Source organism: Panthera pardus, unplaced genomic scaffold (genome assembly GCF_024362965.1).
Source record: "Panthera pardus isolate Hobbes unplaced genomic scaffold, ASM2436296v1 HiC_scaffold_13, whole genome shotgun sequence".
Taxonomy (NCBI): domain Eukaryota; kingdom Metazoa; phylum Chordata; class Mammalia; order Carnivora; family Felidae; genus Panthera; species Panthera pardus.
In genome coordinates, this window is record NW_026526688.1 from 96,438,371 (window position 1) to 96,461,269 (window position 22,899).

The window sequence follows — 22,899 nt, forward strand, 5'->3', positions numbered from 1 at the left end:
AGCAATTGCACTACTAGGTATTTACCCAAAGGATACAAAAATGCTGATTCAAAGTGATACATGCACCCTGATGTTTACAGCAGCATTATCAACAAGAGCCAAATTATAGAGACCAAATGTCCATCAACTGATGAATGGATAAAGAAAATGTGGTGTGTGTGTGTGTGTGTGTGTGTGTGTGTGTGTGTATATATACATATATGTATATATATATGATGCAGTATTATTCAGCCATAAAGAAGAAGGTCCTTAACCTACAAGGGTAGACACACAAGGTTAGCAGCAGACCTGTCCACTGAAACTTGGCATGCCAGAAGGGAGTGGCAGGATATATTCATTGTGCTGAATGGGAAAAATATGCAGCCAAGAATTCTTTATCTAGCAAGGCTGCCATTCAGAATAGATGGACAGATAAAGAGTTTCCCAGACAAACAAAAACTAAAGGAGTTTGTGACTACTAGACCAGCCTTGCAAGAAATTTTATGGGAGACTATTTGAATGGAGAGGAAAAAAAAAAATACCAAAGCAACAAAGACTAGAAAGGACCAGAGAACATCACTAGAAGCACCAATTCTATAAGTAACACAATGGCAATAAATTCATATCTTTCAATAATTACTGAGTGTAAATGGACTAAATGCTCCAATCAAAAGACATAGGGTATTAGAATGGATACAAAAAAATAAGAACCCAGCTATATGTTGCCTACAAAAGACTCATTTTAGTCGTTAAGACACCTACAGATTTAAAGTCAGGGAATGGAGAACCACTGGTTATGCTAATGGATGTTAAAAGAAGGCCAGAGTAGCCATACTTATATCAGAAAAAAATAGATTTTAAAACAAAGACAGTAACAAGAGATGAAGAAGGACATTATATTATATTTAAGGGATCTATCCATCAAGAAAATCTAACAATTGTAAATATGTATGCTCCCACTTGGAGACATCCAAATATATAAATCAATTAATAGAAAACATAACGAAACTGAATGATAATAATACCATTAATAGTAAGGGACTTTAACACCCCACTTACAACAATGGACATATCATCTAGGCAGAAAATCAACAAGGAAAAAATGGCTTTGAATGACACACTGGACCACATGGACTAAACAGATATATTCAGAACACTTCATCCTAAAGCAGCAGAATACACATTCTTCTTGAATGCACATGGGACATCCTCCAGAACAGATCACATACTGGATCACAAATCAGCTCTCAACAGGTAGAAAAAGATCAAGATCATACCATAGATATTTTCAGATCACAACATTATGAAACTTGAAATCACAAGAAAAATTTGGTAAGCCCTCAAATACATGGAGGTTAAAGAACATCCTACTAAAGAAAGAATGGGGTAAACCAGGAAATTAAGGAAGAAATTAAAAATACACGAAGCAAATGAAAATGAAAACATGACAGTCCAAACTCCTTGGACTTTCATGTTGGACTTTGGGATGGGAAGAAGTTACTGCCTTTCTTCTCCTCTAGGAATTTGATGGTTTTTTGTCTCACATTGAGATCTTTCATCCATTTTGAATGTATTTTTATGTATAGTGTAAGAAAGTGATCCAGTTTCATTCTTCTGCATACTTTCCTAAGAGGAAAGTATATTGTAATTCAGGCCTATTTAAGAAGCAAGAAAAATCTCAAATACACAACCTAACCTTACACCTAAAGGAGCTAAAAAAGGAACAGCAAATAAAGCCTAAAGTCAGCAGAAGGGAAATAAAAAAAAATACAGAACAGATAAATAAAACTAAGAGCTGGTTCTTTGAAAGAATAAACAAAATTGATGAACCTCTAGCCAGATTTACCAAAAAGAAAAGAGAAAGGAACCAAACAGATAAAATCACAAATGAAAAAGGAGAGATCAGAACCAACACCACAGAAATGTAAACAATTATGAGAATATTACGAAAAACTATATGCCAACAAACTGGGCAATCTGGAGGAAATGGACAAGTTTCTAGAAACATACAAACTACAAAAACTGAAACAGGAAGAAATAGAAAATTTGAACAGACCCATAATCAACAAAGAAATTGAATTAGTAATAAAAAACCTCCTAACAAACAAAAGCCAGGGCCAGATGGCTTTCCAGGGAAATTCTCACCAGATATTTAAAGAACAGTTAATATCTCTTCTTCTCAAACTGTTACAAAAAATAGAAATGGAAGGAAAGCTTCCGAACTCATTCTATGAAGCCAGCATTTCCTTGATTCCAAAACCAAAGACCTCACTAAAAAGGAGAAATACAGACCAATATCCCTGATGAACATGCATGAAAAAATTCTCAACAAGATAGTAGCAAATCAAATTCAACAGTACATTAAAAGAATTATTCACCATGATCAGTGGGATTTATTCCTGGGCTGCAAGTGCAGTTCAATATTCACAAATCAATCAACATGATACACCACATTAATAAAAGAAAGGATAAGAACCATATGATCCTCTCAATAAATGCAGAAAAAGCATTTGACAAAGTATAGCATCTATTCTTGATAAAAACCCTCAACGAAGTAGGGACAGAGGGAACATACCCCAACATCATAAAGGCCATTATGAAAGACCCACAGCTAATATCCTCCTCAATGGGAAAAAACTGAAAGCTTTTCCTCTATAGTCAGAAACAAGACAGGGATGTCCACTCTCACCATTGTTATTTAACATAGTACTGGAAGTCTTAGCCTCAGCAATCAGACAAGAAAAAGAAATAAAGCCTCCAAATGGCAAAGAAGAAGTCAAACTTTCACTATTTGCAGATGATATGACATTCTATGTAGAAAACCTGAAAGACTCCAAAAAATTGCTGGAACTAATACACGAATTCAGCAAAGTCACAAGATGTAAAATCAATGTGTAGAAATCTGTTGCATTTCTACGCACCAATAATGAAGCAACAATAACCTAGAATTCAATCAAAATTTATGAGACAGACACAACAAGAAAATCAAACAGAATGAGACTTACAGATGACTGTTGGCATGATCACACAATGAACTTTAAAATAACTATGATCAGGGACACCTGGGTAGCTCAGTCAGTTAAGCATCAACTTTGACACAGGTCATGACTTCATGGTTGGTGAGTTTGAGCCCCACTTTGGGTTCTCTGCTGTCAGTGCAGAGCCCACTTCAGATCCTTTGTCTTCCTCTCTCTCTGCCCCTCCCCCCACTCATGCGCGCGCTCTCTCTCTCACTCAAAAATAAACACTTAAAAAAATAATAACTATGATTAGATTAATATGTTGAAGGATTTCATGGAAAAGGAAAACATGTGTGATAGAATTTCAGCAAGAAAACTATTATTAAGATATCAAATGGTAATGTAAAATATACGAAGCACAATATCAGAAACAGAATTCCCATGATGAGTTTATCCAGAGACTGGACACAGATGAAGAAAGGATTAGTAAACTTGAACACAGGTCAATCAAAATTATCCAACATGAATTATAAAGAGAAAAAGAGTAGAATAACAGATCAGATCAACTAAGAGCTGTGAGACACTAGTAAATGGTCTAATGTACATGTAATTGGAATCCCAGAAGGGGAACAAACAACAAGAACACAAGGCAAAAAATATTTGAAGAGGTAAGAGATGAAAATTTTCCTAACCAAACAAAAGACAACAAACAATAAATCCACTATTTCAGAGAACCACAAGGAGGATAAATACTTTGTATGTCACACACATTTATATACATATATCCATATCCATACCTAGATCCATCAAAGAATTTTATACTCAATAAGAGTATCTTTCAAAATAGAAAAAAAAAACTTTTCCTAATAATCAAAAATTGACAGAATTCATTGCTCATAGACCTGTACAACAAGAAATGTTTAAGAAATGAAGAGAATTACAAAGGGTAAAAATGAGAGCAAATATTTCAAAAATTTCTCATGTTACTTGTTTAAAAGATACTGCCTAAAGAAAAGCAATAACAAGGCATAACAAAGGATGAGAGGAAATGGAACTTTATGGTACTGAGATTCTTATGCTATACATGTAGTGGTATAATATTATTTGAAAGTAGACTAGGTTAAAATGTATATTATGAACTACAGATGACCAGTAAAAAATAAGAGATATAAGTAAAAAGCTAATGGTAGAGATAAAATAGAATTATTGTTAAAACTCAACTGATCCAAAAGATAGAAGGAAAAAGAACAGATGAGACAAATAGAATATAAGATGGTAGATTTAAATCTAACCACATCCATAATTACATTAATGTAGATGATCTAAAGATATGAATGCTCATAGCAGGTGAGGCTACAGTGTAGGAGGCGGGGAGTGCAGGAAGTATAAGGGAACTCTCAGTATCTTCTACTCAATTTTTGCTGTGAACCTAAAACTACTCTAAAAAATAGGTCAGTTGAAAAAAATTCACACTCATTATTGTAAATATTTGTCTGTCAATCCCTGAATTAAGCTCCAGAAAGGTAGGGACTGTATTTATCTTGTTCCCTGCTGTATACTCAGTGCCTAGAAAAATGCCCAACACATTGTTAAGTCCCTGCTTTCCTGATACATTTTATTTGTGGGAGAAGGTCGAGTGGTGCCTAGGAATGAATAAATCAATATATAGATGAATTATTAATAACAAAAGATATAATGTAATAAAAATGGACTGTAAGAAACACATTCCTAACTAAATCTTCCATTAAATGTTCTAACTAAACTAAATGTTATTGATTAAACATCTTTTACCATTATCTGTTGATCTCTAAATATACTGCTCCAATAAAAAAAATACCCTGGAAAAAAAAACCCTCAAAATCGCTGAAAACACAAAAATAACCCTAAGTACATGATAGGAGTGCAAAAAACACATATACATTTTATCTTTTAAGGACAATATATCTAATGAAAACAAAATGTAGAAGTACCAACTAAATATCACTGGAAAGACAAAGGTGGATATTTTCAGATTATGAGAAAGGTGAGTATTTTCAGATTTTCTTTGAATGAAACTATTTAATCCTTTCTTTCTAGTAACGAGTCAAAACAAGTTTTCCTAAAGCTAAGTTTTCATTTAGCAATTCAGTCAGATAATTATTCTGAAAACATCTATTTAAACACAAAATGGGTGTACAAGAAACACAAAGCACTTAGCAGTAAATCACCTCTGCATCCACTCTACAGGACAAAACATGCCTTATTATGTTGCACAACTGGCACTATAAAAGGTTTACTCTGTTATCTCTTTTGAAGTAAATAATAGTCTTTTTAAAAAATTAAAGCTAAAAGAAAAACCACTTACTACTAACAATCAGCTAATCTATTTCCTTCAAAAAGGAAAAATTTCAAAATAATAGTGTGTTTTATTTCCATATTCTTAATATAGTTTGAGTAGATAGGTCAGCATATTAATTCACTAAGAACCTACTATGCCACTGAGAATCTGGAATCTTTCATAAACCTAAATATATGTTTATCTAGGAGTATACATTTATGGAAACCAGTTTAAATGGAAAAAAAGTAACTGTCCTACTCAATTTTTCCTTACCGTACTTACTGGAAAATTATCCCACTTAATTCCCCCTCCTTTGGCTTCTTTTTAAAAACTATTTTCAATGTTCTCTAATTTGCTAACATATTAACTTTTATATATTCCAAAGGTCTAATTAGTAACTGTTTTCATAAACTTAAAATAAAAAACAAAGCAATGTTTGACAAATATAGTACCTGACAGAGGATGTTCTTGGTCCATGATCTCTGGAATCCATTACCCAACCAACATGACACTCTAGAGGGGGATTTGTACTATGCCTTGTTTTTCTCTTTCTTGGACTCTAAAGAAAAAGAAGTCAAACATTGCAATGATTTGAGTAGTGTGAACTTCACAAGTAAATTAAAACCCTCTGACTATAAACTAGCTCAAACATTTTCATACTGTGGATGACACATTATGAAATCACATGAAGTCACAAAACTCAAACATCTCACATACAAGTTGCAAAACTTAAAAGGTCTTTTGCCTGGTTTCAACACAAGGATTAAAGGAAATACAACTTAGTATGATTCTTCATTATACCTTCTGATCAACTTTAATTACACCACCAAATTGGAAAGAAGTTATTCCTTAACCTGAGAAAACATCAATCACTATGGTGAAATATCATTTTTAAATGAATTTTTACAACCTAAATCATATATTTTAAAAAATGTGATAGAAACTAAAACATCTCATTTTGTAATGTTAAAGGATACAAAATGCAGGCTTTATATTCCTGGTTGTTTTGTGTACCTTTACATCAATAGCTTTTGGTTCTTTAACAACAGGATAAAATCTTGGTGTTTTGTTTGGATCTTGTAACCTGGGTGTTCGAGGTGCTTTAGGTGACCTTGCAGGATAAACTCTAGGAGATTCTGGAACTGCTGTGGGTAATGAAAGGGCCATTGTTGCTGAAGATATTTCTGAAACATCAAACAGCTTCTGAGCTAATTCATCACTCAAATCTGCAAAATAAAAATCTTGTTAAAAGTTACTTAGATGATAAGAAAATATTTTACTTGAGAGCAAGGGTAATTCTGAAATTTTCTACTCTCAAAAGATTTTTTTCCTCAGAAACATTTCAAATATATAAGAATAAAAAATAAACACTTGTCTGTACATCACCTAGCCTTACCAAGTTTTAATTTTGCTATATCTGTTTGACTTTTTTAAAAAGAAAAGTAAGCAGAAGCCCACTGTATAACCTTCCCCAATCCCATTTTGCTTTTCCTCATCAGAGACAACCAGGCTCTTGAATTTGGTACTTTTATCTATAATTATATACATATATGTAATACCATTATTTGCATAATTAGCTTTACATAAGTGACATCATACTATATGTACCATTTTGCAAGTTTTTGCAGTCATATCTTGTTTGATACTTGATTATTCAAGTTCTACTCATATAGCTTTGGTTCATTCATTTTCACTGCAGAATATTATGCTGTTATACAAATATATCAAAATTTATACACTCTCCTGAAGATGCACATTTATGTTATTTCCAGATTTTTGGTATAATCAACGATGCTACAGAGAACATTGTTAAATATTTCTTTCTGTATAGGTGTGAGCATGTCTCTAGGGTTTATATGTAAAAAAGAAATGTTTACTAAAACGGCACATGCATCTTTATTTTGAGAGAGAGAGAGAGAGAGGAAGGAGGGAGGGAGGAAGAGAAAGAGAGAGAGAGACAGGGAGAGAGAGAGAGAGAGAGAAAGGGAGGGAAGGACAGAGAAAGAGAGAGGGACAGACAGAATCCCAAGCAAGCTCCATGCCATCAGCATGGAGCCCGAGGTGGGGCTCAGTCTCATGAACTGTGAGATCATGACCTGAGCCAAAATCAAGAGTAGGAGGCTTAGGGGCACTTGTACCCCAATGTTTACAGCAGCACTTTCAACAATAGCCAAATTATGGAAAGAGCCTAAATGTCCATCAACTGATGAATTGATAAAGAAATTGTGGTTTATATACTCAATGGAATACTACTTCGCAATGAGAAAGAATGAAATATGGCCTTTTGTAGCAATGTGGATGGAACTGGAGAGTGTTATCCTAAGTGAAATAAGTCATACAGAGAAAGACAGATACCATATGTTTTCACTCTTATGTGGATCCTGAGAAACTTAACAGAAGACCATGGGGGAGGGGAAGGAAAAAAAAGGGAGAGAGCCAAACCATAAGAGACTTAAAAACTGAGAATAAACTGAGGGGTGATTGGGGGTGGAGGGAGGGGAAAGTGGGTGATGGGCATTGAGGGGGTGGAGGGAGGGGAAAGTGGGTGATGGGCACCTGTTGGGATGAGCACTGGGTGTTGTACGGAAACCAATTTGACAATAAATTTCATATTAAGAAAAAAAAAAAAAGACTAGGAGGCTTAACTGACTAAGCCACCCAGGCATCCTGGCACATGCATCTTCTGATTTACTAAGTACTGATTGCCAAAGTGCTTTCTATAATGGTTTCACCAATTTATATTCCCACCAGTAGCATGAAAAAGTCTCAGCAATTTAATATACTCGTCAAGACTGGTTTCGTTTAGACGTTTAAATATTTTTCCATCTCATGATATTTGAATGGTATTTGTATTTGGGGTTTTGTGTGTGTGTGGGGGGGGGGTTTTGTGTGTGTGTGTGTGTGTGTGTGTGTGTGTGTGTGTGTGTATGTGTGTGTGTGTGTGTGTGTGTGTGTGTGTTTAATTTCAAGTTTTTATTTAAAATCTAGTTAGTTAACATATGGTAATATTGGTTACAGATGTAGAATTTAGTGATTCACTTCCATATAACATCCAGTGCTCATCACAAGTTGTACTCCTTAATATTCCATCATGCATTTAGCCCATCCCCCACCCACCTCCTTCCATCAACCCTTAGTTTGTTCTCTATAGTTAAGAGTTTCTTATGGTTTGCTTCCCTATTTTTCCCCTCTTCCTCTATGTTTATTACTGGTGAGGTTGAGCATATTTTCATATATATAGTCATCATTCACATTTCCCCTATCATGAGTTTACCACCATATCCTCAGACTATATTTCTATTGGGTTGTTTTACTTATTAGTTTGTGGAAATATTATGGTAAGATACTAATAGTAAGCAAGTAGAATGTAGACTGTTTCTGTATGGTTTTTCTTCAGACTTACCAACTTCTTTTGATTCATACAATGGATTTTTGTTTATCATTCAACAAATATTACCAAGTACCTGCTATATGCCAAGCACTATTCTAGAAACAAGGTTGTAAACTCAAAAGTGAACTTAACCACTCTATTACCTAATTTCCCCATTTCTTCTCCCAATCTGTTATCAGAATGATATAATGATATAATAATGATATTCGGCGGGGGGGGGGGCAAATTAGGTCATTTCATGTCTCTACTTAAAATCCTCAGTGTTTCCCTTTTGTCTCTGGGAGAAGTCTAGTCTCTTTATCATGGCATATGAGACTTGACTGATTTTGACTTATCTATTGTCTTTCTCCACTTCAATTTTAGTGCCCCAGATAGGAACCTACTTGTTTCTATTTTCTTGCTTCTCACCTTTTCATATGCTTTTTCCTCTGTCTGAAAGTCCCTTTCCCTTATCTTTTTACACCAAATTGAATGCATATCCTTCCTTTAATACCCAGCACAGATGTTACTTTCCCTAGGAATCTATAGCACTTCTTGAATTTCTGCCAATAAAAATAATTCTCTTTTTTTTTTTGGTGCCACCTTTACATTTCATCCATTTATTGTTCGATTTATTAAATTAATTTTCTTATATATTATCTGATGAGATGCTAAGAACAAGTCCCAGTGCGTTCCTAAAAGCAAGGTCCATAATCTAATATTTGTATACCAGTGCCTAAAACAGTGCTAGGAAAAAAAATATATACCCAGCAAATGACCAATAAATTTAACTGAATTGTGTTAATACAGATTTTCCTTAGACCAAAAAGATAATGCAATCTCAAGGATAAAACTATGATTATACACTGAAAAATATGTTAAATCCAGCACCTCTGTAAAAGAAATATTTTAAAAAGATCTAGGAACATTAACAGTAAGCTTCCTAGCATCCAGATTATGGTCTCCAAATTCCATTTCCATTTCCCACTGATCTGGTCCTCTACAAGGAATAGAGTCTGTAGCATAAAGTATAATATGAGCCTGGGAAATCTTGAGTCAGAAAGCAATGAAATTAAAAAAGAAAAAAACTAGAATAGGTCATAAGGACATAGCAGCAAATTTCAGTGGCCCCACCAGTCAAAAATGAAGTACTTTGACCACTAAAAACAATGATTGAAACTGACTAAACATTTCAAATAAATAAGTTCTACAAGTTCAAAATGGTGCCTTAACATTTAATCACATTTGCAGGTTGCTAGGGCACCAAACTCATTATTCTAAAAACTAACTAAATGCAAAGAAAGAAACAAGCATTTATCCTTTCTTTCCTGGAAAAATTGAATTTCAAAGTATTCAAAGAGTTGATAAAAGAATATTCTTCTTTATAGAATTCTAGGTATGGAACACAGGAATGAGAGAACTAGATGACTATTTGTAACTCTAATGAAATAGAGGATGTAGGGAATATTCATCAATGACTCTTAAAACCATTTTGTAAAATGTTGAAGGGAGATTCAGCACCAAAGACATGATCCCTGAAAGGAAGAACTGATAAGCTAGACATCACTGAAGTGAAAAAAACATCTGCCCTCCAAATGACACTGTCAAGATAATGAGAAGACAAGTCACAGATCAGAAGAAAATATTTGCAAAAGACACTTCTGATAAAGGACCGTTATCCAAAGTATATAAAGAACTCTTAAAACTCAAAAATAAGAAAACAAACAAACCAATTAAAAAATATGAACAGATACATTAATGAAGATATATATGGCAAATAAGCACAGGTAAAGATATTACACATCATGTCATCAGGGAAATGGAAATGGAAATCAAATACCATGACAACCCATGAGAATGGCCAAAGTCCAGAACACTGACAACACCAAATGCTAGCAAGGATATGGAGCAACAGGATCTCTTATTCATTGGTGGTGGGAATACAAAATGATACAGACACTCAGGAAGACAGTTTGGTAGCTTCATACAAAAGTAAACATATTCTTCCCATATGATCTAGCAATCACTCTCCTTGGTATATACTCAAAGGAACTGAAAATTTATGTCCACACAAAAACTTGCACATGGATGTTTATTGTAGCTTTACTCATAATTGCCAAAACTTGAAACTAATGAAGATGTCCTTCAGTAGATGAAGGGATAAACTATGGTGTATCCAAATAATGGAATATTATGCAGTGCTAAAAACATATGAGCTATCAAGTCAAGAAAAGACATGGAGGAAATTTAAATGCATATTATTAAGTGAGAGAAGCCAATGTGAAAAGCCTATATACTATAGGATTCCAACTATTCAAAATTCGAAACAGGAAAACTATGGAGACAGTTGAAAGATCAATGGTTACCAGAGGTTGGAGATATGGTGGGGGAAGCGTGAATAAGTAAAACACAGAGGATTTTTACTCTGTAGGATACTATAGTGATGGATACATGTCATTATACGTGTGTTAAAACCCACAGAACGTACAACACCAAGAGTGAAACCTAATGTAACGGGTAATTATGATGTGTTGGTGTAGGTTCAACTGTAGGTACAATTGTAACAAAGGTACCACTCTGATGTGGTATGCAGCTGTGAGGAAGCAGCATCCTTCCCCAGACTGGTGATGGTTATGTAAGCTGGGGACACGGAGTAAATGAGAAATCTCTGTATCTTACTCTTAATTTTACTGTGACCCTAAAAGTGTTCTAAAAAAAAGTCTTTAGAAAAAAATGTTCAAGAGAAACTTTATGATGAATGGACAAGGCCAATAACATCTAAACCCAATAATCAATCACAGCAGCAGTAAAAGACAGCCTAAAAGGCAATATGATGTAATTGGAAGTAAATAGCTCCTCTAAGAAACAGTCTTGTCACCACAGAAATAAAAATGCGAATATACTAAATCTTCTACATCTAAATACTAGTTCATAAGGAATAGAAACAATAAGGAATGTACTGACTGATACCAAGACATAATCAGGTAAATCTGGATTATAAGAAATCTTATGACAAATTAACCAGTTTCTTCAACAAGTCATTGGTATGGAAAAACAAGAGAAGAGGAATGCTTATAGATTAGGAGAAACTTGGGGCGCCTGGGTGGCTCAGTCGGTTAAGCCTCCGACTTTGGCTCAGGTCATGATCTCGCAGTCTGCAAGTTCGAGCCCTGCAACAGGCTCTGTGCTGACAGCTCAGAGCCTGGAGCCTGCTTTGGATTCTGTGTCTCCCCCTCTCTCTGCCCCTCCCCTGCTCATGCTCTGTCTCTGTCAATAATAAATAAACTTAAAAAAAAAAAAAAGATTAACTTAATTGTCCTATCGCTCAAATGCAATTATGTACTTTTTTTGGCCCTGATTCAAACAACCACTTTGAAAAAGATATATATCAGATATCAGGGAAAACCAAACATAAACTGTGTAGCAGATGATATTAAAGAATTACTGCCAATTTATGTGAAATAATGGTATCATGAAAATTTATATATATACATACATATATGTTTGTGATGTAGAATAGCGTATTTACAGAAGATATTAATTTGAATGAAATGAGATTCAACATGAAATGCCAGAAACAGCTGGGGAACATACAGATGAAAAAGGAATGTCAAACTATTAACAATTGTTGAAATTAGGCAGGATAATTACACAGGGATTCATTAAACAGCTCTATTTTTTATCTGAACATTTCCATATTAAAAATTAAGTTTCATTTCAGTTTTATGTTTATTTTATTCCAAATTTAATTACATGTAAATTTTACCCACCAATAAGAGCAGATATATCAATTTTGTGAAGACAAAGATGAATATTTTGTTATCTCAAAAGAACCATTTTATAAAATTTTTATAGCAGATACCAATTTATAATATTTTGAGATAAAATTATCAAAATATGGTTAAGATAACTACAAGTACATAAAATATTTATAGTGGATATAAAAATTTTATTACTAGAAATATAACTAATTGTGGAGTAAGAATATATTAAAGTTGGCTTTTTATCAACTACAAGCCTAGGATGCTATATGAATATCATCTGGATATTTAACTTCTTAATCAAAATAATGGGACATCCTTGTACAAGAATGTTCAAAGTAGCATTTTTCATCACAGCAATATCTGGAAAAAATAAAAACATCAACTGTCGAATGGATAAGCAAAATGTAGTAAGTCCATACTATAAAATATGACTTAATAAAAAGAAACAAAGTACCAATATAAGCAACAACATGGGTTAACCTCAAATATATTGTATTAGTTGAAAAAGCCAGACACATGACTATATGTCATATAGTTCAATTTATATGACATTTCTAGGAAGTACAAAAACATACAGATAAAAAGCAGATCACTGGTTACCTCAGACTGAAGTTGAGTGTTGAAACTGACTGCAAATGATCATGAGGGAACTTTCTAGTGTGATGGAACTGTTCTAAAACTGAATTGTGGTGCTACTGCATAACTATACAAAGTCATCTGAACTCATGAAATAATACACAAATGGGTTAATTTTATGCTAAACAAAAGACCAGGCTATCTGCTCTTCAGGGAACCCCAACTGTGACTGTCTGCCATACAATTTCTGCTAAAAGTTTATCAAAGAAGACCGAAAACACAAAGGAGTAGGCTGAAGTCCTCTTCAGGGAGGAGGACTTCAGGGAGGACTAAGGAGAGAGGGCACAGGTGAGTAAGGAGCAGAAAGGGAGAGAGAATCCTATAAGGGGCAGAGAGAGAAAAGAGAGGAGGGGGGAGGGAGAGAGAGAGAGAGAAGCAGGGCTCACCCGAAGTGGGGCTCATGTTCACTCAAAGTGGGGCTTGAGCTCACCCGAGGTGGGACTTGTGCTCACAGGATGTGGGATTTGAACTCACGAATTGTGAGGTCATGACCTGAGACAATGTCAGATACTTAACTGACTGAGCCACCCAGGCGCCCAAGAAAGTATTTCTGTCAGAAGGAAATGACCTAAGAAGGAAACCTGGAACATCACAGAAGAAGAGCAAAGAGAACGGTAAAAATCTTGATATACATATTCTTTCAAATTCTTTAAAACATACTTGATAGTTAAAAGTAAAAAATATATAACTTTGATGCGGTTTTCAATGAGTGAAGATAATAATATGACTATAGCACAAAGAAACCCATTGAAAACAATGTGAATGGAACTAGAGGGTATTATGCTAAGTGAAATTAGAGAAAGACAAATATCGTATGACTTCACTCATATGTGGAATTTAAAATAAAAAACAGATGAACATAAGGGAAGGGAAGCAAAACTAATATAAAAACAGAGAGGGGGACAAAACATAAGAGACTCTTAAATACAGAGAACTGAGGGTTGTTGGAGGGGTTTTGAGTGGGGGGATGGGCTAAATGGGCAAGGGGCATTAAGGAGGACACTTGTTGGAATGAACACTGGGTGTTATAGGGGATGAATCACTGGAATCTACTCCTGAAATCATTATTGCTGCTCACTAACCTGGATGTAAATTAAAAAAAAAAAAAATGCTAGTCAGTGTATCTTGAAGTTTAAAAGAAATAATTTATGTCAACCGAAAAACATGGTGGGTAGGGCAGTAATGTTAATTGAAAAATGTTTTCTAAAGCACTGGAATCAGCAAACAACAGAATTACAGTCAAAGAGTTTAGAAAAATGTCTAGATCATATATCAACTGATCCAATCCAGTAAGGAAACCATCTATAGTTCTAGATTTTAGATAGATAAATTAGAAAGCCATAGTGCTTTCCTTCAAAATGTGTCTTGGTGTTATGGGTGGAACAGGTGATGGGGATTAAACAGTACACTTATCATGATGAGAACTGAGGAATGCATAGAATTGTTGAACCACTATATTGTACAATTGAAACTAATAGAACACTGTATGTTAACATACCAGAAGTAAAATTTAAACTTAAAAAAAAAGGTGGGGGGGGTGAATTCCTCTTTCCCCCCTCTTTTTCTTCTATTCAGGCCCTCAATGGATTGGATAATGCTTACTCACATTGGAGAAAGCAATTTACTTTACTAAGCCAATTCAAATACTAATCTCATCCAGAAATAGCACCTCACTGATAAACCCAGAAATATTTAACCAAATATTTGGGCATCCTCTGATCCAACTGACACATAAAATTAACATCACAAAGGATAATACACAAAAATCAATCATATTTCTATATAATAGCAATAAACAATTGGAACGTTAAGATTGTAAAGCACCATTTACAATAGGACCAAACCATAAAATACTTAAGGATATGGCTAACAAAATATGCACAAAATACACCCAAAACCACAAAACAGTGAAGAACAAAAAATACTTAAGTGGAGAAGCATACCATATTCATGGATTAGAAGATTCAATATTATTAAAACATTAGCTCTTCTCAGACTAATCTGTAGATTCAATGCGGTTCCAATCAAAATACCAGCAGCAATTTTTTACAGAAACCAATAAGCTATCTCCATAATTTATATGAAAAAGCAAAGAAACTAGACTACCCAAAACAATTTCTTAAAAAGTTATAAGACATATACTGATTTTAAGAGTACAGTTATCAAGTTGTGCTGGTGGCAAAGATATAAACATAGAGATAAGATGAACAGAAGACAGACTCCCAAATTAGATCTATATACATATAGTTAATTAGCTTTTGACAAAAATGAAAAGGCAATTCAATAGAGAAAGAATAGATTTTCCAACAAATGGTGTGAAATTGTTTGGTATCCATATCCATACTTACATCATACACCAAAAAGAAAAAAAAAATCAAAAGTCAAAATTGAATAGACATCTGAATTATATAAAAACTAAAAATATAAAGCTTCAAACATAAAAATCTTGTGACTTTAGACAAATTTAGACAAAGAATTCTTACACAGACACCAAAAGCACATTCATATAATTAAAAAAATGAAAAACTGCGCATCATTAAAAATAAGAACAACTGCTTTTCAAAAGGCACTCCTAAAAAAATGAAAAGATAAGCCCCAAATTGGGAGATGTGTGCAAATTACATATGTACTTGTAAAAAGGGACTTGGATCCAGACTAGAGAACTCCCAAAGCTCTATAAGAAAACAACTGAATGTATAGTCCAATAAAAAATTAAAAACATAAATTAAAAAATAAAAAAGCAACTCAAGAAACATCAAAAAATTTGAGTACATACTTCACATATATACTGATGGCAAATTAGTACATGAAAAGATGCTCAACACTGTTAGTCACAATGAGATACTGCTACATATCTATAGGAATGACAAATTAAAACAACAACAACAACAATAACAACAACAAATTAACAATACCAGGTGCTAATGAGGATGTGGAGCAACTGGAACCATCATGGATTGTTGGTAGGAGTACAAAATGACAGAGCCACTTTGGAAAACAGGCATTTCTTAAACATACACTTACCATAAGACCCAGCAATCCCACTCCTAAGTATTTACCCAGGTGAAATGAAAACTTACATTCACATAAAAATTTGTAAGCAAATATGGATATCAGCTTTATTCATAATCACCAAAAATTAAAAAACAACCTACGTGTCCTTCAACTAACTGCTTACATCCAATGAAACAGAATACTACTTACTAATAAAAAGGAACAGCACACAAAAATATGAATTTCAAATGCATTATGCTAAATGAAAGATGCCAGACTCAAAAGGCTATATTCTATATGATTTTATTTATATATATTCTGGTAAAAGCTCAAATCTAGGGGTAGAAACTAGAAAATAGGCTGCCAAAAAAGCTAGACATGGGGTTGACTACAAAGAGGCATGGGAGAATCTGTGGAGTGTAATGGAATTGTGCTTCAAGTAGGTAGCATCTACTTAACTGTGTGCACCTGTCAAAATTCCCAAAACTGTACATACAAAGTGTGAAACTTGCTGAATATAAATTATACTTAATTTGTTAAAAAGGAAATAAAAAAGATAACTCTGGATCCTTGTAACGTGGTCAGAATGAAAGAAGGGTGGCAGGATAGGAGCTATTAAAATTAACCAATGGGAAAATGATGGTAGTTTTTACCAGGTGACAGAAGTAGAGAAGGTGAAAAGTGGTTAGGTTCTACATATATTTTAAGGGGTAATGGATAGAATCTGCCAATGAATAAGATACAGAGGTTTAATAAGAAAGATCAAGGATGACACCAAGATTTTTTTTTTTTACCTGTACCACTACAAAATGGAGTTAATATTTTTACCAAGATGTGGAAATCTGGGAAAAGTCCTTGGAAAAGGGTTGAAAATTCAGACCTGGGTAGGATTTTGGACATATGAAATTTGACATGTTTATAAAATATCCAAGTGAAACTCTTGACTACACAGTTGGATATTTATATGGACTATAGGATAGAGGTCTTATCTATACATACAAATTTGACACTCATTAGTATAATTGATGCTATTTAAAACCGTGGGACTAAATACTGAGGAGTCATTGAGGATAAGAAAGAAATGTGAAGTCTGAGCCCTAAATCTCCCAAAGCTTGGGGAAATGGGGAAGAACTAGCAAAAAGACTCCATGAAGTCGAAAGAAAGCTAAGTAAATAGTGCCTAGGGAGAAGAATGTGTTTCAAGACAGAACATAATTGATCCAATGTTGATGTTAGATAAGATGAGGATTGATTTGATTCCTCTTTAACATGGAGAGATCTGGAGGCACTATCAAAAGCTGATTTAGTGTATGAGGAGCAGAGGGCTGTTTAGATCAGGTATATGGGATAAACAGGAAGATAATTATTGAAGACAGTAAAAACAAACACCTTTCTTATACCTTAAATTCTATTTTATAGTGGCAATAGCAGGTCTTTTATTAATAGCATTATTTTACAGCATTTCCTACCCTTTAAACCTTTCAAGCTTTCCATATACTCTACTCAGGATAAAGCTGAATTTTCTTTAAATCCATCCATAATTATTTTTCTTTAAAAAAATTTTTCCCCAATATTTATTTCTGAGAGAGAGAGAGAGAGAGAGAAACCGAGTGTGAGTGGGGGAGGGGCAGACAGCGAGGGAGACACAGAATCCAGAGCAGGCTCCAGGCTCTGAGCTGTTAGCACAGAGCCTGTTGCAGGGCTCGAACCCACGAACCGCGAGATCATGTCCTGAGCTGAAGTCGGATGCTCAACCGACTGAGCCACCCAGGTGCCCTATAATTATTTTTCAAACTGAAAGTTAATCTATTCAACTTTTTTTTTTAATCATAGCAATATTGGATTGATTCTATCTTCTTAATTTTGGCTAAATTTTATTTTTTGTTCCTATTCTTTAAAATTGGAAGTTATGGCACATAAAGATCAGTGAATGTATATATAAATTTTAAAACAGAGATGATTTATAAACTGAGAACAAGAAATTAAGTATGGAAAAATTCTAGCTTTCCAAGAACACTGTATTCAAAAAAAAAAACCTTTGTGTAAATATCTGAGATTTAAAGTGTTTACTCACTTATAACCTAGGAAGGCAAAGTTTTAAAGAAACAAGAGTTGATACCCACACGCCCACCAACCAGATCAACACATACTCCAGATGTAGGCAAGCCTATGTGCAGACCTTCCAAATGGGATTCTCCCCTTCTCTCAGGAGTAAACCACTATATTAAATTTTTGTATTAACAATTCCTCTTGCTATTCATAGATTCTTTGTGCTATGCATGTACCCATGAATTTTATATTTTATATGATATTAGATTCAGTGAACTCCTTTGTGACTAGTTTATTTTATGTATCTTCTATTTTAACCATTTTGTCACATGTAGCCTTAGTTCTTTCATTTTCCACTGCTGTATATTTTTCATCTCTATGAATATATCACATCTTATAATCTACCAGAAATGGGTATTTTCATTTGTATTTTTTCTATTATGAACAATGTTACTATAAATGTTCTTTCGGTAAACATCTGCAAGAATTTCTCTTGAAGTGAAACTGTTGGCATATAATATGGTATATCATTGTGGTTTTAATTGTCAAATTTCAACAAAGGAAAGAGGAGAGCATCTTTATTTTATTTTATTTTATTATTATTTATTTAATATAAAATTTATTGTCAAATTGGTTTCCATACAACACCCAGTGCTCATCCCAACAGGTGCCCTCCTCAATACCCATCACCCACCCACCCCTCCCTCCCACCCCCCCTAAACCCTCAGCTTGTTCTCAGTTTTTAGGAGTCTCTTATGTTTTGGCTCCCTCCCTCTCTAACCATTTTTTTTTTCCTTCTCCTCCCCCATGGTTTTCTGTTAAGTTTCTCAGGATCCACATAGGAGTGAAAACATATGGAATCTGTCCTTCTCCGTATGACTTATTTCACTTAGCATAACACTCTCCAGTTCCATCCAAGTTGCTACAAAAGGCCATATTTCATTCTTTCTCATTGCCACATAGTATTCCATTGTGTATATAAACCACAATTTCTTGATCCATTCATCCGTTGATGGACATTTAGGCTCTTTCCATAATTTAGCTATTGTTGAGAGCATCTTTTCATATTTACTATTTCATTTTCCTCTATATGAATTTCACTTAGTTTCTTTTACTATTTTTATACTTATGTTAACCTTTTTTCATGTTTCATGAAACATGTTCAAAATTCCACATACTTAATGAAATACTGTAAGAACATAAATTTTTTTAAGTATGAAGTTTTTTAAGGATAAAGTATAAAGTAATATTATTTTAAAATATTCCACATACATACAGTATTAGTGGAATACTGTAAGAACTTAAATTTTTTTCAGTATATATTTTTTAAGTGTAAAGTAATATTATTATTCTAAAACTGTTTTATCAAAGGATAGACAGATACATAAATAATTCTGCTACTGTGGTTAGGAACAATTTTTTTTCACGTAAGTAAAAAGTGTACAAATACAAAATCAAATCAAAACCTTTTAATTAAAACAAATTTAATTTAAAACAAATTAAAATTAAAACCTTTAATCCTAAAGTTGAACAGAAAATGTCAACATGGATTTATAATGTATTTTTCTTAAAAAAAAAAAAATTCCAAGCTCTAGAAATAATAACCAACTCAGTAACAACTCAGGTACTGACAAAACTTATCATCATGCCAGGTGGCAAAGAAAGTTAGTGGTCCAACTCCACTATCACAGAAGAAAGCAACAAAAGGTGGATTTGGAGCTAAAAGCCAATAAACCGGTAAGTGGTAAAAGTATCAGTAAGAATAATTATAATAGAGTGAAACCTATCTAAATGCATTTATGAAGTCGTAATAATAATTTAAAAACAAAATTAAAAAAAGAAAAACAAAACAAAACAAAGCTCATTGGTGACCAATGAAAAGATGTTAGGGAACCAGCTCATTATTTTGAAAAATAGAGAAGGGAAAAAATTGAGCATTTAATCTTTTTCCTGTAAGAACTCTATCTCAGGATAAATATAGAGATATATAGAGATATAAAGAGAAAGGGGATTTCTCTTTATGGAAATATCCTATCTACCAAATTTAAGAAGCAATGATACAAACAGGATCCTCACCATTTTTCAGCCCCCTGTGACATAAAAGCAATGATTATAAATGGCTATTAAGGCCACAAAAAGAGAGACAACTGAACATTATGCACGTCCTGATAGAAGTATTCAATAATTACCTATGATATATTCCTGCAAAATTTTAAACCTCAATCTGATCAAGCCTCTGTATCAAAATAACAATTATAGAAAATTCAGGACCAGAAAACAGGTTGAATGAAACCATGGAGATGCAATGAACAAAATCCAGAATGTAAGAAATTCTATACAACAACCCAGTTCCTTCAACAATAAGCTGCAAGGAAAAAAAAGTTACTATGAACCTATAGATTAAAAGAGACATATCAACCTTTGGGATGTTCAAAATTACATGGATACTGTTTAAAGTGATGAATGAGGAAATATAGATATTTGATATTAAGGAATTAATGTTAATTTTAGATGATAATGGAATATGCTATTTATGTGTTAAAAGAGAGAGTTCTTTTTAAGGACACATACATAAATATGTAGGAATGAAAAAAATATGAATAATTATTAGAAGTTTGCTTCAAAATAATCCAGTGCAAGTAAAGAGGATGAGTGGAGCTGAGATGAAATGAAATTGGATTTGAAATTAAGTAGCAAATGGGTACATGGGGGTTTCATTACATTATACAATTTGTTCTATTTTGGCATATATTTGAAACTTCTCAAAAGTTTTTCTTTAACCTGCCTTCATGAAAGACTATAACAAAATCACTTAAACTTGCCTAAAAATGCCAGATTCAATTTATGTATCTCCCAAATGTATTTATATGGTCACACTAAGCTAAGGCTTTAGGACAAATGAATGATGTTAGTATATTTTAAGGAATTAGAGAGTCAGTGAAAAGTTTTATTTCTAAAAGAGAAACATTCCCAATAATCTCAAACCAAATGAGACACAAAAAGAACAAACCAATTCTGCCTGCTTTTCAGTGTCTGAGTTTGAGCAGGAACTGGTATAATAGATGACTCCTAGATCACCTTGCAATTATCTGCCTGTTCACTAAGAGTAAGGTGGGATTCCAACTTTGTCCATTTACTACAAGGCTGTCTTACCAAATTTATGATGTGTACTTTCAAGTCTCGAAAATCTTTTGAAATTCACCAAAGGATAAACAAAAGTTGAGTTTTAAAATTCTAGTCTTTTATGAAATACCTACATTTTTTCCACAGATTAAAAAAAAAGGAAAACTTTTGTAACAAATTAGAACTGCTTTAATACTATTCAGAAACTATTACACACAAAAGCAGATTTACATACCTTGCCTGGACTGTGAAGGTGCTACAGGAACTTCTTGGTTTGGCTCAAAAGGAAGTTCAGGTGTTAGGTTTTCAAACTGCTCTTTACTAATGAGATTTAGCTTCTTAAAGTTCTCAACTTCTTGCTGAAGTAGAATGGAGGAATCTAATTACTAAACTGGCTAATAGAGTAGCCAACAAACAATAATTGATACCAACCTCAAAAAATGAGTTTAACTACAACAGAATAAAAAAGATGTTCTAATAAAGAATCTAGCATTATACTTAATAACGATATTCAGAATCTAAGAGGCACAGAGAACCCAAAAATATTCTGAATATTTTATAATTAAAATACATTGTAAGAGCATACACTCTAATCATTATTTGTTGAGCATTTATACACAAGACTGTTAGGGTATTAAAGAGATTACAAGTAATCTATGTTCCCTACCCTTAAGGAATTTACAAGTTAGATGGAAAGAAAGAAATGTACACATAAAAACTAGTAATATTAGCAGCATATGAAAAATGATAATATTTGGTGTAAGAATTGAGATCATCAGAAAGTATCACAGAAAAGATGGGGAAAGAATGAGAATTTAGAGAAGGGGTAAAGCATTCTAAAGCAGGTAATGTGAGCAAAGAACTTGGAATAAGCAGTCATTTATTAGAAAATAATTCAGTTACTGAGAAAATTTGTGTAGAATCAGTGACAAAAAGGCCTAATATGGAAATGGGAACAGGCTACTAGAAGACCTTTTATACCAGGCCAAGAAGTTTTCATTTCCTTTTCTGGTAATGGGAAACACATGATGAAAGACAGATAGATGGCCCTGGAGGTTCCTTTCCAAACCCCACTTATAAGGTTAGCAGCAAGGAGGCTCAAAGTTTTTTGAGCTTTGTCAAAGGAAGAACAGGCTATCCCCGACCCTTGGGCTCCTGAAGCTTCCCCTTTCTAATAACGGTTACATAGTCACTTAGATGTTCTCAGCCCTGCCCTATATATAGAGAGAGGATAGAGTGGAGGCCAGTGGAGGCCAGTAAGGTCATTTGGCCATGGTACATGAAGACAATTCATGCCTGGTCTAAGCTGTAAAATAAAAAGAGTTTGAGAGACTGCTTGCACTCTACTACGTTTTGTAAGTTTTCTCCAATTAAACCCTTTATCACATCTACATCACTCAACAAGATCCAAAGAGGGTTTTAGCAGGTAAAGAACATAAAACTGTCAGATGGACCAAACTAAATATCATCATTACAAAATAGTCATAGTACCTTGCTCTTAATAGCTAACCAATCTTCCCTTTTGCCTTCAAACATGAATAGGTGTCAGTTCACACCACTCATTAGATCCTGCTAGTCTTTTAAACTAGGATCTTGTTTTCATGAAAATGCCTTAAAGGATTGCCTCAGCTTTTGCCCTTATACCAATACTGCTTTCCCAAAAGTCTTCAATAAGCTCTTCAAGCTAATTCAGTCATTATTCCTCAC

The 22,899-nt window shown here is 33.7% G+C and overlaps 1 protein-coding gene across 11 annotated transcripts in view; it reads right to left on the reverse strand.

The window, feature by feature from the left end:
* Positions 1–22,899, reverse strand: part of LARP1B (La ribonucleoprotein 1B) — a 127,852-nt gene that overhangs the window by 21,919 nt on the left and 83,034 nt on the right. For 6 of the 11 annotated variants that reach the window (XM_019419351.2, XM_019419342.2, XM_019419303.2 and 3 more), the window contains 3 exons: positions 21,428–21,551; positions 6,271–6,482; positions 5,709–5,815 (listed from right to left, as the gene is read on the reverse strand). In XM_019419351.2, coding sequence (XP_019274896.1) covers positions 5,709–5,815; positions 6,271–6,482; positions 21,428–21,551 — 443 coding nt within the window. Of the gene's footprint in view, positions 1–5,708; positions 5,816–6,270; positions 6,483–21,427; positions 21,552–22,899 lie in introns of those variants that run through there. The other 5 variants (XM_019419312.2, XM_053901257.1, XM_019419319.2 and 2 more) reach the window with 4 other exon arrangements.